Source organism: Alosa alosa, chromosome 9 (genome assembly GCF_017589495.1).
Source record: "Alosa alosa isolate M-15738 ecotype Scorff River chromosome 9, AALO_Geno_1.1, whole genome shotgun sequence".
In the NCBI taxonomy this organism is placed as follows: domain Eukaryota; kingdom Metazoa; phylum Chordata; class Actinopteri; order Clupeiformes; family Clupeidae; genus Alosa; species Alosa alosa.
This window is the reverse complement of record NC_063197.1, coordinates 27,065,330-27,083,873: the sequence shown is the minus strand read 5'-3', so window position 1 is coordinate 27,083,873 and position 18,544 is coordinate 27,065,330. Positions and strand designations below refer to the sequence as shown.

The 18,544-nt window shown below is 44.0% G+C and overlaps 1 protein-coding gene across 4 annotated transcripts in view; it reads right to left on the bottom strand.

The window, feature by feature from the left end:
* The window catches only part of dennd1b (DENN/MADD domain containing 1B), a 99,390-nt gene that overhangs the window by 14,346 nt on the left and 66,500 nt on the right, over positions 1-18,544 (bottom strand). For 2 of the 4 annotated variants that reach the window (XM_048251709.1, XM_048251708.1), the window contains 8 exons: positions 14,532-14,657; positions 10,762-10,863; positions 7,007-7,097; positions 6,647-6,690; positions 5,942-5,977; positions 3,963-4,019; positions 2,489-2,578; positions 1,871-1,957 (listed from right to left, as the gene is read on the bottom strand). In XM_048251709.1, coding sequence (XP_048107666.1) covers positions 1,871-1,957; positions 2,489-2,578; positions 3,963-4,019; positions 5,942-5,977; positions 6,647-6,690; positions 7,007-7,097; positions 10,762-10,863; positions 14,532-14,657 — 633 coding nt within the window. The remainder of the gene's footprint in view (positions 1-1,870; positions 1,958-2,488; positions 2,579-3,962; positions 4,020-5,941; positions 5,978-6,646; positions 6,691-7,006; positions 7,098-10,761; positions 10,864-14,531; positions 14,658-18,544) is intronic. The other 2 variants (XM_048251710.1, XM_048251711.1) reach the window with 1 other exon arrangement.

Below are 18,544 nucleotides of genomic sequence, written 5' to 3'. Positions count from 1 at the left end.
TTCTCTGTTGTCAGAATGTGAACTACTGTAAGTGGGCAACTGACTGACATCAGTGACCCATGCCAAAGACAGTATACAAATCCTAATCCTAAATAAGGCTTGTTTACTCTTTGGAATACTAATATGGATCCACTGTTTCACTCAACAGTAAATTACAGTACAAAAAGACGTGGGGGAAACTACCATAGGCATCTCCAAAAAGTTGCAGCACAAGTTTCATGAAAGAATGATAATCTTAAACTATTACACATGCACATTCAAGCAGGCACACACACACACACACACACACACACACACACACACACACACACACACACACACACACACACACACACTGCACAGTTGTAGATAGAGTGTGAGGCTGAGTGAGTAGTGGGACTCACTGGAGCAGGACAGGCTGGCAGAGATGAAGGCCAGATCGATGGAGAGCTCCAATTCCCAACGCTCCTGACCACTGGGATGTCATTGGACTCACTTGTGTGTGTGTGTGTGTGTGTGTGTGTGTGTGTGTGTGTGTTAATGGAGGATTCCTGGGGAGCTGTCACAGTGTCTAGAGCACTGGGTCCTATGCCATGAGAGCGCAAAGGGATTTGGGGAGAAACGAGACACAAAAAAGGCATGGAGAGACAGGAAGAGAGGGAGAGACAGGAAGAGAGGGAGAGACAGAAAGAGAGGGAAGACAGAAAGAGAGGGAGAGACAGGAAGAGAGGGAGAGACAGAAAGAGAGGGAAGACAGAAAGAGAGGGAGAGACAGGAAGAGAGGGAGAGACAGAAAGAGAGGGAAGACAGAAAGAGAGGGAGAGACAGGAAGAGAGGGAGAGACAGAAAGAGAGGGAGAAACAGGAAGAGAGGGAAGACAGAAAGAGAGGGAGAGACAGGAAGAGAGGGAGAGACAGAAAGAGAGGGAGAGACAGAAAGAGAGGGAAGACAGAAAGAGAGGGAGAGACAGGAAGAGAGGGAGAGACAGAAAGAGAGGGAGAGACAGGAAGAGAGGGAAGACAGAAAGAAAGGGAAGACAGAAAGAGAGGGAGAGACAGGAAGAGAGGGAGAGACAGGAAGAGAGGGAGAGACAGAAAGAGAGGGAGAGACAGAAAGAGAGGAGAGACAGAAAGACAGAAAGAGAGGGAAGACAAAAAAAGAACGAGTATGCGGAGCATGACCAAGGAGGATGGAGACGGAGCAAAAAGAAAAGGAATGGCCACACCACCAGTTCTACGAGTTCACACACAAGCAACTAGCTCCCTCTCGCTCACCGACGCTTACTAACCACGACGCAGCAGCATTCATGCACATGGGCAGGAAAAAAACATAAAAACATGAGACCAGCCGCCATGCATCCACTCTCACACTCCGGGGGCTCAAAGAGACCTTTGTAATCTTCCAAATAATAATCTCCACACTTTCTGAACTCACCTTCATTGGCCCATGAGTCTGAGGAGATTCCGCTCATTTAATTAGCTGTTGCGGAGCGTGGTGTGTGAGTGGGGGGAAATGAGACAAGATAGAGCTCCTTTAAGGGCCTTTTGCCTCGTATATAGAGGCTTCCGCTGCACATTCAGACAGTTCCTCTGAAGTGTCTGCTGAATTCCCACAAGCACTGCTCATATAGATCCACTAGCTAACAATGTATGGAGCGTATGTGTGAATGCATGAGTTTGACTGCGTGTGTGCATGAGAGAGAGAGAGAGAGAGAGAGAGAGAGAGAGAGAGAGAGAGAGAGAGAGAGAGAGAAAAGAATGAAGGAAAGAAAGGGAGAGAGAGAGAAACAGAGAGAGAAAGAGAGAGAATGTGTGTGTGTGTGCACAATCCAGCCTTTGCTACTACTAAAAGAGCCATGGCCACACTTAGCACTAGAACCAGGACTACTCACAAAGACGTCCTCTGCGCTCCTAACTCCTGTCACTCTTAGCAGAAGAGCGTCCATGCAGTTGAGAGGGTTAACTTGGTGAGGAGAGGCCTTGCTTTCATGAAGAGAGAGGGAGAGAGATGACGAGGGGAGGAGGAGGGAGGAGGAGAAGGAGGGAGGAGAAGAAGGGGAAGACACAAAGGAGAACGAGAGGAAAATGAGAGATGGACATTAAAGAAGGGAAGGAAAGTGAAAGAACAGGACAGTGTATGCAACAAGAGAGAGACAGACACGGAGGAGGAAAAAAGGAGAGAAATGAGGGTGTAAGAGAGACAGACAGAGCATATCTGCACCCTTACACACACACACACACACACACACACACACACACATACACTTGTGCTACACTGGAGCTGTCAGTCAACGCTGGGCCTTGGTGGTGAAGGGCAGCCTCAGACGTACTGGTGTGCAAATGTCAGTGCTTGAAGAGCAGAGGCAGCCGTGACCTCTGACCCCTGTACGCTGGCAACACTCGTCATGAATAAATATGGCGAATGAGGGAGCAGAGGTGAGGAAGAGGAAGAGGGAGAATGGAAGGAGAGGTGAAATCAGTGAGAGTCAGAGGTGTTGTGGAGGCCTCACCTTCCTTCTTTTCTGCAGCCTTCGCGGCGAGAGACTCTTAGTGCTGGTAGGGGAGCCGCCACCACATGACCCATCGTCATCTTCACCTGGCTGTGGGGGAGAGGGGGAGCGAGAGAGTTTGTGTGAGAAATAAAAAAGATGTGCAAATGTGTGTGTGTGTGTGAGAGAGAAAGCGAGTCCTGAGAAAGCATGAGTGTGTGTAAGTACTTAAGAGAGAGAAGGAAAAAGTCATTGCCTTAGAATCACTGCCCACTGCTGAACTGCACTTGTACTGTGCTGAGAGCATTTAAATGACTTTGCAGCGCACGTTCATCCTAATTACAATTGCCTCACGCTGGCTGTCATCTGGTCAAGGTCAGTCAGCCGGTAGATCAGGTACCTGTTTGCTGGTCCTCTGATGTTCACATGTTCATACTCACACAGGTGCTCTCTCTATCTCTCTCTCCATCTCCATCTTACACGCACACACACACACACACACACACACTCACTTTTGGCATCCTCTCCGACACAGATGCTGAGCACAGACACCCACACTGACACCCATCCAAACATGGCGTGCTTCTTTCACCTATTGTTCTGTTTTTAAAAGGTGATGAGAGCAGTCGCTGCTTGCCTTCCATCTGTATTTTCTTTTGTCTTTTGTCTCTCTTTCTCCCATCTCAGTCTTTCCCTCCCTCCCTCCGTCCCTCCCTCCCTCCCTCCGTCTTCTCCTCTCTGGTCGGGCCCTGAACTGAGGTCTGCGGGCACGGGGGAGCGGGCCCCCCACGATTGCGTTATCAAAGTGGTGGCGCTTCATGAAAACATACATCTCGTTACGCGCCGCTTTGAAGAGCGACGGGCACAGCGCCGCTGATGAGACGTGCCGACAATGAGGCGGGTCGGCGGCCAGCGAGAGAGAGAGAGAGAGAGGGGGTCCTGAAGGTTGGTTGGGGCATGACAGGCTATAGCCCGGGGCCGCGGCGTTAAAAATGTACGCACCCCGAACAAAGCACTAAAGCAGGGCTTCACAAGTCATTAAAAACCCCACCAGCATCTCCGCTCGCCTGAGCCGGCTGCATGCTACATATAAATCAGTCTGTGTGTTTCTGTGTGTGAGAAAGAGTGTGAGTGTGTGTGTGTGTGTGTGTGTGTGTGTGTGTGTGTGTGTGTGTGTGTGTGTGTGTGGGAGTGAGAGAGAGACAGAGAGAGAGAGAGAGAGAGAGAGAGAGAGAGATAGATAGATAGATAGAGAGAGAGAGAGAGAGAGAGAGAATCAGTTTGTTTTAAAGTGGGTAGCTCTTTGTGTGTGTGAATGTGTGTGACAAAATGCGTTATGAATCTTCGTCTATGAGCATGTAAATCAGACACACTGCATGCATATTTGAACATCACTGTGTGTGTTATTGTAATATTTGTTATCATGTCTGTTTATCTGCATTTGTGAAAACATGTTTTCTGTGCGTGTGTGTGTTTGTGTGTGTGTGCATCTCACCCTTTGCTTCAGTCGGCTCCGCATCTCCTTAAAGCCTTGCTTGACGTGACTCTTGGTCTTTGAAGGGAGAGAAAGAGAGATAAAGGACAGGAGAGAAAGAGAGATAAAGGACAGGAAAAAAGAGAGAGAAAGAGATAAAGGACAGGAAAAAAGAGAGAGACAATCAAAACAAACCGAGCAGAAGGCAGCCGCTCTCATTTGAGCGGTCATTTCTGATTCCACGCAACAAAGAGCACTTCAATAGCACAGTGCACAGGGGTAGGGGGAAAAATATGTCCGTGCATCCAGGGAATAGACAACAGAGCCATACAGACAGTACAAAGAGCGGAGAATCCGACTAGTGGCTGCCATATGATTATCTGAACAGAAAGTAATTAGGCCAACACCTACCAACTTGAGGTCAAACTTTACACGAACCACATGAAAGTAATATGGAATAGCATTGTGAATACTATGATGGTGAGTATAGGGATATACTGTATATACTATATAGCAGGGATATTCAATTAATCTTCAGCAAGGTCCAGTTACGGAAAATTTCCTCAAGCAAAGGTCCAGAGCATCATTTTTTTATGCGCGTCTTTAGGCTATGTGTGTGTGTGTATACATATATATACACATATATATATATATATATATATATATATATATATATATATATATATATATATATATATATATATACACACACACACACACATACACACACACACACACACACACACACACACACACACACACACACACACACACATACACATTAGGATGGATGGAGCCTAGGCCTAATGTTTAATGTGAAATAAAATAAGTAGCCTAAAAGGCAACATTCGAAATGAGGAGAGATAAGGCAAGAATTATTGGGGAGAAAAACTGAGTAGCCTTGGCTATTTTTTTAAGATGTTTAACTTGAACTTAAAATAAAATTTGAGCTGAGACAAGGATGGATATTCCACAGTTGGTTCCTTGAACCCATTAATCAGCCAGTTTCATTTTTTTTTTTTTTTTTTTATGTTGACCCGAAATCCTGGAAACCCAGGAACATCACGTTGTTGGGCAGTGAATGCATGTAGGCTTAACTAGATTGTGGTGGATCAATCCTATTGCCGCCTTAAATCGTAAAATATTCTGTGGTCTCAGTGTTCACTGTTGAATGGGCCTAGCCTACCCTATGCTTGCTCAAAATATATGCTTTGTCTAGTAGAGGTGCTTCAAATTGGCGCTTTTAAAAATCGCATGTCTCATGTAGAAGAGGTCCAGGGCAATTCCGCGCAAAACTGTCACATCCATATTTAGTTGGCGTTACGGACGTGACAGTTTTGTGTTGTATTGCCCCCGTATCGTTATTATAAAGCTCTGTTCTCGCTGTCTAGCTTTCTCCTCTTTGAGCAATCGATGATTTGAAAATAACTTGCTTATCGTTAACTTATATCCATCTGATTGTTTCTCGTCCCGTCTCCTCTCCTCGCTTGTTTCAGGCTATCAGTCTCTTTCCCATAGTAGGCTACTTTACTCACTGATTCGACTTTATCAGAATTCACAGATTTCACTGGCTGAGTAGCAGCAAGCGAAATGATAGTTCCTGAAGCTCCTGAAGTAAATGCTGTTATCCTAACCAACGAAACATTTAGCGCAGCTTTGAAATCTTACGTGAAAATCTAAATTAGGCTATTATGGTCCGGGTCCAGATAGGATCACGTTAGGGTCCGGACTCGGACCGCGGTCCGCCATTTGGTGACCCCTGCTATATAGTATAGTAGTGAGTTTAGGGATATATTGTACAGAGAGTATATGGAAGGAGAAATAATGAAGTAATCCAATGAATAGCATGTGGACAGACATACTGTATATTATACATAAATGACAACCTTGGGGAAATTAAGTGCTATACTGTTCAGCAGATATGTGGGCATGGTGCACATAGATAGCATGACTTCCCTCTCTCTCTCCTTCTCTCACACACCCACACAGTTATGGCTTACCTTGAACATTGCTGAATTGAGTAAATTTCCTCCCTTCTGCATGGAACAAAAACAAAAAAAGAATTAAACAATAAACAATAAAATTCAGACATCATAGTTAGACCATGACATGCTTCTCTGTCCTTCTTGTTATGGTCTTTGCGATTTTTCAATCTGACTAATTAGTTTATCTATATATAATAGATTATAAAGTAAACAAGAGAAGAACAGATAATGAGGGCTCTCTCATGGATGTGCTTCAGCCAAGAAATGTGAACCTTTAACAGCATGTCTGAAGATGTGCTCCTCAGGGCTCATTCCTTCTGCTGACTGCAGAGCATTAAAGGGATTTTTTTTGCCAGTTTTTTTTTGTTCTTCTCTGCCTGTGTCTCACACTTTCCCCCCCTTTGTTAAATTTATCGTGCCACAGTTGTTTCCTGCCAGGCCGACACGTCTTCAGAGATGAACGTCTGTCTGTCACGTCAAATCACTGGCATCTCCACATCTCTGCATCTAAGCTGTCCAAGTCTCACAACTCCCAGCCCAAAGTCATGTTACGGCATCATATTTTCCCTTACAATGTGTACAGTAAAAGGAATACTGTATATTGCCGCAATTTATGAATTTATGACATTTCCACTGATTACTGCCTATTATCTTGTCCATAATGGCTGAACTGAAAAGGTGACATTGATACTGAAGTGCCGATGCAGATGTAAAACTCACCTTAGAAAAACCCACCATCCACTGCTGGTACGACCTGGTGTTACCTGGGAACGCAAGACATTTGTGAGACAGCAGGCAGTGCAATGGGGTAATTAGACTGCTTTCCACTGGCTAGGTGTGTTGGTCTAGACTGAAGTTAACGGCGCTAATGTACAGTATGCATGCGTGTGTGTTTTTGTGCCCTGCACAAATCTATTTATGATATGATATTAGATCTATCGGTGTGAATGTATGTATGTATGTAACTGTGTGTGTAGGTGTAGGCGTGTATGTACTGTATGTGTGTGTATGTATGTATGTATGTATGTATGTATGTATGTATGTATGTATGTATGTATGTATGTATGCAGCACAACTCACTTCCGCAGAAGCCGCCCTCTGTGATCTCCTCCTCAAACAAGTCGGAGAAGCCCCGGCCTGCATTTAATTTGGCCAGTCTGCCGTCGATGAACTGCAAGCATAAATTACATCACAGCTTATTCGGACAAGGAGGGGCAGTGTGGGGTGTGGAGATTATGGGCTGGTGTGTGTGTATGTGTATGTGTATGTGTATGTATGTGTGTGTGTGTGTATGTGTGTGTGTGTGTGTGTGTGTGTGTGTGTGTGTGTGTGTGTGTGTGTGTGTGTGTGTTCAGATAGCTAACTCGCCATTCCAGACGTGTTGGCGGGAAGTGAACAAGCGGAAAGGAAAGCAGGGATAATTCGGATCAGGTGCGGTGGCGGCGCTGGTGCAGTGGAGCGGACCGGAGTGGACCGGAGTGCGGTGCGGCGCGGTGCAGTGTGACGTCTTCGCCCCCAAAATTTCATTTCCTCCCTCCTCGCTGAGAACCTAGCCTTTAAAGGCCTAATCCTTCTCCTTGTAATTTTCCTGTAATAAATATGCCAATTATGACTTGCAAGGCGTTGGGCGATAAACCTGGCCACGCTGCACGCATTCCTCACAAATCCCCTCACGACGGCCCACTAACAAGAGGGCCATGTGTCAGAAGCGACCTAGCATGTGAAATCTAATAATATTAATGATGAGTGCCCCCATAAAAATACTTTAATGCGTCTCATTATCAGAGACTTATCAATACAAAACGCCTGTAATGAAAGACACTCCTGACAGAGTGACACCTGTACTAATACGTCTGTGTTGTAAAATAGTCATCTCTGAGTGTGTGTCCATGTTTGTGATAACAACGGAGTGTACCTGTATGCACAGTGAGCGCATGCGCATGCTGTGCCGTGCCGTGTGTGAAGTGTGTACTGTGAGGGGTTATTTGTAGCTGTGTGTGATAGTGTCTGGTCTGTGTTGTTGTAAGTGTAACCTTGCGCATCTCTGGGGTACGGGAGGCTTTGCTGCTGGCCACTGGGGCCTGGGGCCTGAGGCTTGGGCGGGGGGCCGGGGGCGGGGGTTGGGGGGGGGGGACGCATCATTATCGCTCTCATAATGAAGGAGGAGCGGGGCGGGTCAAGCGGCGGCTGGACCAGCCCCAATTAGACAGCCTCATCAGGACGCATTAGCACCATCTCCAAAACACCCTCATCATCCCCACTCAGCTGTCCGCTATCAGATTACACACACACACACACACAAAGATCTTTGGACCAGCACTACTAAGCACACACGCTTTTGCTCATTAAATGGATATATGATAGCACAGGTAACCAAGAATCAGACATGTACACAGTCTACACAGACACACACACATGCACGCACGGACGGACGCACGCGCACGCAAACACAGGCACACAATACCTGATACTCCTTTCTGTGTTCATCCAGTAATTTTAGTTATGCTGACTAAACTTCAGGGATTTTAATAAAGATTATTTTGTTATCTCTGAGAAGTCTACCATCACAAATAAAACATGATTAAACATCAAGATGATTGCTAATGGCTTTTATGAATGTAAAACATAACATATTGAAAACTCTACATGAAAAAGCAATTACACTATTTTTATTTATCTATTTATGTATTTATCTTTATTTTACCAGTGGGGTATACTACGAAGCACGTTAGACATATCTAGGCTATGTAGACATATCGAGGCTTGACAAAGCCTTGACTCAGGGGTATCGCTAAGTGATACTACGATTGCAGTTATGTGATATATTTGTCAAACTAGGCTTTCAGCTCAGATCTGTCTTGGCGTTCTCGGTGTTGGGATGACTTTGGCCAATCGTAACGTGGAGACGCGCGCAAGACCGCCTCTATTTAAAAACAATTACTCCGCGCATTCATGAGCGAGCATAGCTTAATCTACACTGCGGTCATTTTTGTGTCTAACCTATAACATCAAATAAATCAATTGTCATCAGTTGTTGGATGGTATGCACGCCCTTAGTGGGATATTTGCACGCTTGCACTATTAAAGTGCATTCGAGATCCAAAATGTTAGTAGAGGCGGAGCTCCACCTGTAAGATATATGACAGAATCCTACACGGAGATAACTTCGTTTTTTAAGACAATTGATTGGTCAGTGGGCGGTAGATTACACGATTTGAGCTATAACTTAGCATATAACCTCCTCCCGAGCAGGTTTGGTTGACAGCATAAGATACCATGGTGGTACAGCGACACTAAAACAAATCCACTTTCGTGTCACAGCATACCCTGGCTTTGAGCGCAACATACCTCGCTAACCCACTAATCGAGATTCATAGTATACCCCACAGGTGAGTCCCATTGAGATTATGCAACTCTTGCAAATCAAGGGAGCCCCAGGGTTCTCAAAAGTAAAAAACATTTTTGTCATGGAGGGAGATAAACACTCCAAGTCCTACATTAGTTAGAAGAGACTGAATAAAGACAATAATAATAATAGTAGTAATAATAATAATAATAATAATAATAATAATAATAATAATAATAATAATTAGATGAACACTCCAAGTCTTACATTAGTTAGAAGCAGGCTTGTGCAAAATTCCAGAATTGATTAGAAACTGGCTCTTAAATTCCAATTCAATTCTTGAATTTCACTTGCATTTAAATTGAGGTAGCAAACAGGAAGCAGAATTGCAATTCAAATTGTGCACAACCCTGGCTAGAAGAGACTGAATAATAATAATAATAATAATAATAATAATGTACTGTTTGGACAATATCAGTGTTAGATTTTTTGGTTGATTTATTCACACTGGTGTGCGTGTATAGGTGTGAAAGTGGAAGTGTGTGTACAAATGGGTCTCTCCAAGAGTATTTGGAATAGTTAAGATGATTGAAAGCAGGTGGTTGTTGACAAAGCATTTTTTTTTTTTTTTTTTGGCATTTTCTTGGCGAGTTCTCCCCAACACACACACACACACACACACACACACACACACACACGACGGGGTTCATGGTCAGTGCAGCGCAAGGCTGCGGCCTTCAGCACTGCACTGGCAGGGTGAGATAAACACATCTCACAGCTACTGAAGGAGTGTGTGTGTGTGTGTGTGTGTGTCTTTAAAAATAGGAATTAGGGAAGGGGTCTGTATACATGCCAGGAGAGGACTAAAAGAGGTGAAGTTTGGCACAACTGGAAGACTGGATATATGACTTAATGGACAGGGGAGAGGACAGACTGCAGCTGAGGAGGAATGTAGATCACCTTTAGAGTACACTTCCCCTTACACTCTCCCTCTCTCTCACACTCTCCCTCACCACTCCCTCTCCCTCTCAATCACACTCTGCCAGGCAGGTTCTTCTCTTCATATTCCCTCCATGGATATCCATTTAAGAGATATTTTTTGCCCTTTTTATGCCTTTAATGACAGGACAGTGGAGAATGACAGGAAGTGAGTGGGAGAGAGAGTAGGGGTGGTATCCGGAAGGGACCACGGGGCGGGAATCAAACCCGGGTCGCCGGCGTACGGTGCAGGTGCCTCAGCCAGTCACGCCACGGCTGGGGCCAATAGCTTCTACTTTTACATAAATATTTACTCATGTCCTTCCTGTTGTTGTTGTCACACTCTGGGAAGTGTTAAAATGTCCAAGTTAATCAAGAAAGTATCAGAGGAAAAAGGAAAATGGTAGCAACCAAAATAACACCTAGCTAATTGGACATTCTGTATCACTCCAGGAGGCTGAAATTAGATCACAATATCCTGTGTGTGTGTGTGTGTGTGTGTGATGTGTACCTGTTTGAAGAGCTGAGCATTGACAGCAGTCTCCAGGAATGTTCGCATGGTGCTGGAACGGTGGTTCACAAAACTCTCCTCGCAGAATGTGATTGGCTCACCCTGCACATCAACAACAAGACAAGAAAATAAAAGAGATAGAAAAGATGATCAATTGATACTTGTCGATTATACCTAGACAACATATAGCATACTTTATAATAGGCAGACATAGAACAATAATCTGCATAATTTACTCAGCTTTGCATTCAATGTCAATACCTCAATTTGACAATGGTAATCTGTCATCTAGTACTCAGTGTCTGGTTGGCAACATCTGTTTGTCAGCAAGCATTGCTAACCATTACATCATCATTCCAATTAGCTCAGATGCAAATGAGGTGATTCAATGGCATGAAAAAGCAGTCACACGGTATGCTACATCCTATATGAATTAACATTCTTCACATAAGTAGGCTATGTTCCTTCTGCTCTCTGTCAAACATGCCAGAACAATCATCTTCTGTTACATTCCAGACATAGCAGGTCATTGCCAACCATACTCACAACCACTACCTGCATCAAACAGTACAACAATAATTAGCCATATGGATAACAAGTCAGTAAAGCACCTATGGCAATGTGGCAACTCCTGATTTAATATACATTTAGCTCATTCCCATTCTAATTAGAAGCCACCTCCACACAAAGTGGAGTTGAGTCTCTTTCATGACCCTACCCTGATGGCAAAATGATCTAATCGCAAAGGGAAAAACAATATTAACTCTAATAATAGCCTCTTGCCTGAAGTAAAATCACAATGCTATGGCTTTCATACTGGTGCAGGCGAGCAAAGGATGGAAATTGTCTGTGTGTGTGTGTGTGTGGGGCGGCTTTGATTTTCACCTTTTTCAAGTTCATTATGCACTGGTGTTTTATCATTTACAGCTCACCAAGGCCTATGGACATCACAGCTCTCCATGTTGTGTGTGTGTGTGTATCTGTGTGTGTGTGTGTATGTATGAGTGTGTGCACATTGCATGTACAAGGAAATGACAATATCGAATACATAAAGTGAGGCTTTGTTTACGTTATTGACATGGTGAAGTCAGCGATAGACACATATATACATATACAGAACTATACTCATGCAACTGATTTCAATGGCAGAAGCCCTGTCAGATATGGTCTGACTTAGGGCTGGGCGATATGGACCAAAACTGATATCCCGATATTTTGGGGCTGATTGGCGATATACGATATCGATACGATATTGATATTTCAAACAGAAAGAGCGAAGTGCTTGGTATATTCACTCAACACAACAATTATGACAACACAGTTTTAATTATATTAATTTCAGACTGCTCTAACAGAACTGTGCAAAAAAGTGTAAACAATAACATAGGCCTACAATAGGCATAGGCTACAGTTGCTCTGATAAAGCTGTGCAAATAACAAAAGACCAAAAGTTGACCCTGACTGACAACGCAGGCCTACATTGTACTGCACAATGCAATAGGCTATTTTGGGCAATAACAATATTGAAAAAACCTGCAGTTTTGTCACACAATGCAGTTTTTTTTACCTGTAAGGGTTTGATAGGGCCTAGATGACAAGCAAATGTAGACTATGATGGCTAGACATGTTGCTATCAACAACAAAAATAGTTTTAAACAATTAGGCTACTTAAACAACGTGACTGACTCACTCATCAAGAGTGTGATAGACGAACCGGCCGCTTCAGATAGCGCTCATTTTGCATGTTTCTGTTCGTAAGAAAAATCCTATGCACGATTGAATGGGGTTTCAGGAATCATAAAAATGATGCCCTAACTGCTCGCGAAGTCGCGTGCATATCCTCTTAATAAAATCAACGTGTAGGTTGTCTCCCTGAGGACTAGATCTGCTACTGTATATCGCTAAACGCAAGCATTCATCGGTGTATTTAAATTAGCTAGGCTATGTACCAAAAATGACATTTTACCGCGGAGTCAAGAGCTGTAAACAGTGTTGTAACTTAAATCTGCGGTACAAAACCGCTTGAAGCTCCAGTGGAATTTTGATTTCACAATGAGAATTCTCGGTCTAGCCGCTGATGTGCCGACGAATAGGCATCAACCTCTGATCAAAGGTAAACAAAATCTGACTCAGTGTCCGTCATGTTTGAAAGTTTGTAGTGCTGCGAGGGAGAATGTGCACACGCAAGGGGCGCAGTTGAGCAGAGCTGCGGCTATCTGGTCTGAACACAGAAGAGCAAGTGGCTTTGATACAATGGCCCATTATTTGACATAATACCGGTATTACGATATTGTCTCAACTACATATCGTTTTCAAAAATATATCGGTCGTAGTCGTAATACCGATATATCGCCCAGCCCTAGCCTGACGTTTAAAGATAAAGGCTTATCAGTGAACTGACCAATATGCCAGCATAGAAGCACTTTATTTAACTCTACAAGAAAACAGGATTCTTTCATAGCATAGAATATCTACACACGTTTGTTGTTTAACTTGCCTCTTTTTGTTGTGTGTGTGAGTGTGTGTGTGTGTGTGTGTGTGTGTGTGTGTGTGTGTGTGTGTGTGTGTGTGTGTGTGCATAATCAGTTGGGGTCAAAAAGTTAGCCTGTTTTTTCCAGCCTCTAATAAAAAAAATGGCTGCTCGAGCTGGCAACTGATGAGATAAAAAAAAAAAACTATGTAGTTAGCTTTCCCTTACATGCCACACTCCTCTTGGGCTTTCAAAATGGTTTTAGCGAGACAGCAAACGTTGCGCTGTTAGAGTCTGAACCTGATAAGGTCAGAGCATGCCCAAACTCTGCACACTCTGAGACAAGAGAGAATGTTTGTGTATATAGACCACCCCCCAACACACACACACACACACACACACACACACAGAAAGAAAGAATAAAACAAAACATCAATTATGCATCCTCCCTCTGTTGGCCTAGCCAAGCAATTACCCTTAACTCCTGGAACAAACGTGGCCATATTTGACAAACGTGGGGCAACTCTCTTTGTTTTTCTGTGGGGCAGCCCAGCCGAATTGCAGGAAAACGGAGCGTGCAAGGAAAGGCCGAGTGTAAGAATAAACACACTTAGGGGAGTTTGAGGAGGAGAGAAGAAAGGCTGGCTGGCTCGCCTGAAAGGCCCTTCTTCAAAGCGCCTGTCCGGCGTCTGACATTTCAGCGGCTTCAGACAGGCCCACCTCTGCTCTCCGCCCCGTCTCGTTTTCTCTTTCGAGAGGGAGACTCTTCTTGCTCTCTTCTTCGACTGGACGGGGGATAGTCAGGGCCCCCACTCGACCGCTTTTATCAGCTGCTTACTGCTCTTTAGCTGAACGCCCCGTCGGACCCAACAGGTAACTCTCCTGAGGGCGTCCTTCATCCGCCTTCTTTTTTCTTTCCCCAAAAATCCTTCGTTTACGACAGCTGCTCCGTTGTAATGTAAGCCGATATGGCCCTGAACAGGCGATATGGGAAGAGAGAAGTGGTGATGTGAAGAGCAGAGGGATGGTGCAGGTGGGGCGGAGGTGAAGGCGTAGATGTGTTCTCCCGTCACTCACCAAGCTAAAGAGCAGGACTGGAGACCTGAACAACTCAATTCCGCACAATTCAACCTTTGTTTCGACCCCAGCCTCTTAACACAGAGTCAAGTGTAAATCTCCCTGAGACGTTCCTCAAAGTAGTGTAATGTCATGTTTACTACTGTTAGTAGTTTTGGCGCAGAAAGAAAATAAAGATTGTTGAGTGACGGGCCACAGTGCAAATGTGTGAGGATGGGCTTACGGGTTTGTATCTCAGGGCGTCCCGGTAGGAGCCAAACAGGGCCGCCTGAGAGCGCAGAAAGGCCCGGGCCACCCCACTCCCCGTCGCCGTCGACTGCTTCTTCAGCTTCCCCTTCAGACTGGAGACCTGGGACAGAAAGGGAGGGGAGAGAGAGAGAGAGAGAGGGAGGGAGGGAGGGAGAAAAAAAAAGGGGAGAAAAAAGTTAACACCTCTGAAATTGGTGGAGGGAGTGAAGGACCTATTCGGTGTGTGAAGTGTTACATTTACAGGTCACCCTAGAAAAGGTAAGGGAGGGGGAAAAAGGGGAGAAAAGGAGAAAATAAAGAGGCGCCGTCCGGCCCTCCCTCTCCCTCCCTTACTGATTCTGTTATGCTGCCCAGAGCACCTGCTGCTCAGTTAATTGTGGCCATGGCAGGGGAGAGAGAGGTGAGATGGGGGCTGGGAGGGGGATTGAAAGAGAAGGGAACAAGACTATTCAGAGGCAGACTCGTTCTCCTTCTCCTACTCCTCGTCTCGGGTCTTGCTCACACCCGGTCTTTTCCTTAATAAAAGGAACTCTTTAGGTCCTGATATACTGCAATCTGATCAAAATGATTTCTCAGTGCGCTGTCTCCGATTCTGCCTTGAACAGGATGGATCACGCTGAGATGGAGGATGGAGGTCGACATTTTTCGCTTTGTTTTAAGCAGTTTAGGCACCATTATATCAACCTGTCGCTTTGGATAAGTGTATGCTAAACACAAGTCAACTTTAACTTTCAAGGGTCAACTGGGGAAAGAAATCATTCTCACCACCACACAGGACACACACACACACACACACACACACACACACACACACACACAAAAGGACTCCAATCTCGACACACCATCATTTACGAGAGAGTTAGTGGAAAAGGATGACAGTGGGAGTCACCCAATCACATCCTTTCACACAATTGGATCTCCCACAATGTGGATGCCCAAACTTAGGTTGGGGTAATGCAAAGGACCAGTCTGAGTGAGCACAGATTCACCACCTCCGACATTTAAAAAAAAAAAAAAAATATATATATAAATATTGTCAATAGCTTATTATCAGAAGTACCGTATTTTCCGGACTATAAATTGCACTTTTTTTCATAGTTTGGCTGATCCTGCGACTTATAGTCAAGTGTAGTCAGATGTAGTCAGGTGTGACTTATATCAAAAATATATAATTTAACATATTTTCCAATGTTAGTCAGTATGAATTGTCATGAACCCTACGTGAAACATTACTGTCTACAGCCGCAAGAGGGCGCTGTAGTCTTGTGGAATGAGATCGGAAGCTTGGTGAACTTGCAATAGGTCCAACATTTTCTGCGCACTTTCAGTCAGAGATTAGGGATTGCACTATGCCTAAAACAGCGTGCATATAGTGGGCTAAATCCTCAAATTATGGCCGGGATTCTATTTATAGCCGGGCCTCAGATTCAGACAAATAAAGGCCGGCCCCCAAATAGCCTAAGCCGGGGTAATACTTGCCTACATTGTTTCAATTAAACTCAATGAAATAAAAGAGCTCTTCTTAATATTTTAGATTGTTGCTTGGTTGGTTCACTGTTGCTAATGAAAAGTCGTTGTTCACACTGGGTCTCCCAACACCTCGCTCTCAAGCTACCAGTCCTAGCCTACATTTAAACACAGTTGTTGCCTTGAATACAAGCCTGCCCCAAATAAAGGTCTGTGCTTTGCGCAGCCGTAAATAAAAGACCCCGGCCATAATTTGAGGATTTACGAGTCTGTCTTTTAAACATTTCTCACCCGTTATCCAGACATGCATGAAAACAAAACTCAGCCATAGGTTATTTTGAGAATGATGACGAGGCATTGCAACAATGTTTACAGAGATACAGTGTAAGGTTGGCTGCAAAGATTATGCAGACCATTATGATTGACTGACACACGCGCACACACAGACACACACATTATCAAAATCATACACCGGACGCTTTAGGCTATAGTCTTTCTACATGGGTTTAGTTAATGATCGGGATATAATAAGACCACACTTTGATAGAGGTTGGTGTAGGCTAAACTGGGACATTTTAGCCTCCCGACAGGCTAGACGGGAGGCTAAAATGTCGGGACTTGTCAGGACTCGGGAAACGCAACTCAAAATCGGGACTGTCCCGGTTAAACCGTGACGTCTGGTCACTCTATTCTGTGTGCTCGTGAATAACTTTCCAGATTACCAGATGTAAATGACCATACTGGTTAAGAAAAGCATGTGAACAGTCTCTAAAATAAGGGTAGCTTCCAGTATAGCGTTGTTGGCACATTCTTTTAAAACGCACATCTTTTTTTCCTCTCTCGATCTCTCGGAGGTAGCCTGCCCAGCATTTTCTCTGCTGCCGGCTTGTGCCTCCAAATCACCCACAATGCTTGATTGCATTGCATTCTCCACATTTTTACCAAAATTTTCAAGTACATGTATCACATCAGCATTTTTGTTCAGTGAATCTTTTGTAAATTGCTTTACAATTACTGTCGGGCCCTCCTCCTTCGTTATCGCCCAGCTTGCCTAAGCTTGCCACCATTCACTCCTTGTCTTCATTAACATTCCTGGTATCTTCTCAATCTTTTTATATAAGTATATATACTCTTTTGATCCTGTGAGGGAAATTTTGTCTCTGCATTTATCCCAATCCTCTAACCCTAATACTAACCCTAACTTGTTAAAAACAGAATGTCACTTAATAACAGAAGTGTTATGTCATAGACGTTTTTTGACTTGTTTATGACACTTTTATGACAGTGTCATGTCACTCTTATGTCAATACTGTCTAGATAAGTGTAACCAAATAGTTACCTAAGAACAGACAAGATAGAATCAAGAAGTGTCAAGCAAGCAACTGAAACGATAGGAACATCAGACCCGCTTGAGGGAAGTCCTGAGCTCAATGTGTGGCAGGATATGGTCAGATCTCTCTCTCTCAATCACACACTCAGATTTATTTTCGTCCCTTGTGACTCCTTTGGGCATTTTCCCAGTTTTGCACAATGTCCCAAAGCTGCCATCACAAATGTTCATAGGAATCAAACAAACCATAAAAAAAGTTTAGCTGAGCTAAATGAACAAGTGTCATCTGCATATCCATGTGGCGACAGGCGCTTTTATGTTTATGTAAAGTCAGTGGCGTATTAATATTTCATGCTGATGTGTGTTAACTGATTTTCCACAACAATTCATTTAACTGTCTTTTTCCCCCCGTTTTAAATCAAAGGGAAATGAACTGTCAGTCTAGAAAGGGGGTGGGATGGGGAGGGGGTGAGGAACAGGAGGAAGAGAGAAAGAGAGAGCGCGGGAGCAAACCGGGAGAAAAAAAGAACAGAGAGAGAGGGGACCAGGCCCAGAAGACAAATAAAAATGGATGTACAACAGAGGTTTCGCTGTTTACTCAGCTCATCAACATCTAAAAGGTGTGGTTGGGAGAAAAAAAGAAAAAAAAAAAAAGAGATCGTCTAATGAGACTCAAAGGATCGGTCGCTGTTTCCAAACGCCACGGAAATCTGGCAACACAGCTGCAAAAGAAAGCAAAACAGACAAATCATTTTAAATTTAAAATCTATTTTTAAAAAGTAAGAAGTAACAAAAAAAAAAAAAGCACAAATAAAATGGCAGATCCATAGCACACACACACATACAGACAGAAAAGATAACGCTGAAAACACAGATACAAAAGCAAGCTGCTATCAGCTTACAAGGGGGCAAAGCAATGGCAATAAACCTTCAAATTAATAATTGGTTTTTTGATAGTAGCGCATGCACCTCATCAGGCAACCAGTAGCAGTAATTGATCTGTCAGGCTAATTAACTATTATACTGAGAAACGCTAACGAGGAGAGAGCTGCCATGGCATCAGAGGATCGCCGCTCGGCTCTACAGGTGACAAACCTATTTGGCAGTGACATTTTTTAGTGTAAAGTCACCGGGCCTCTGATCTGATCAAAGACGCTGTCCCCCCCATTGGGTCCAATTATAACTTTAGC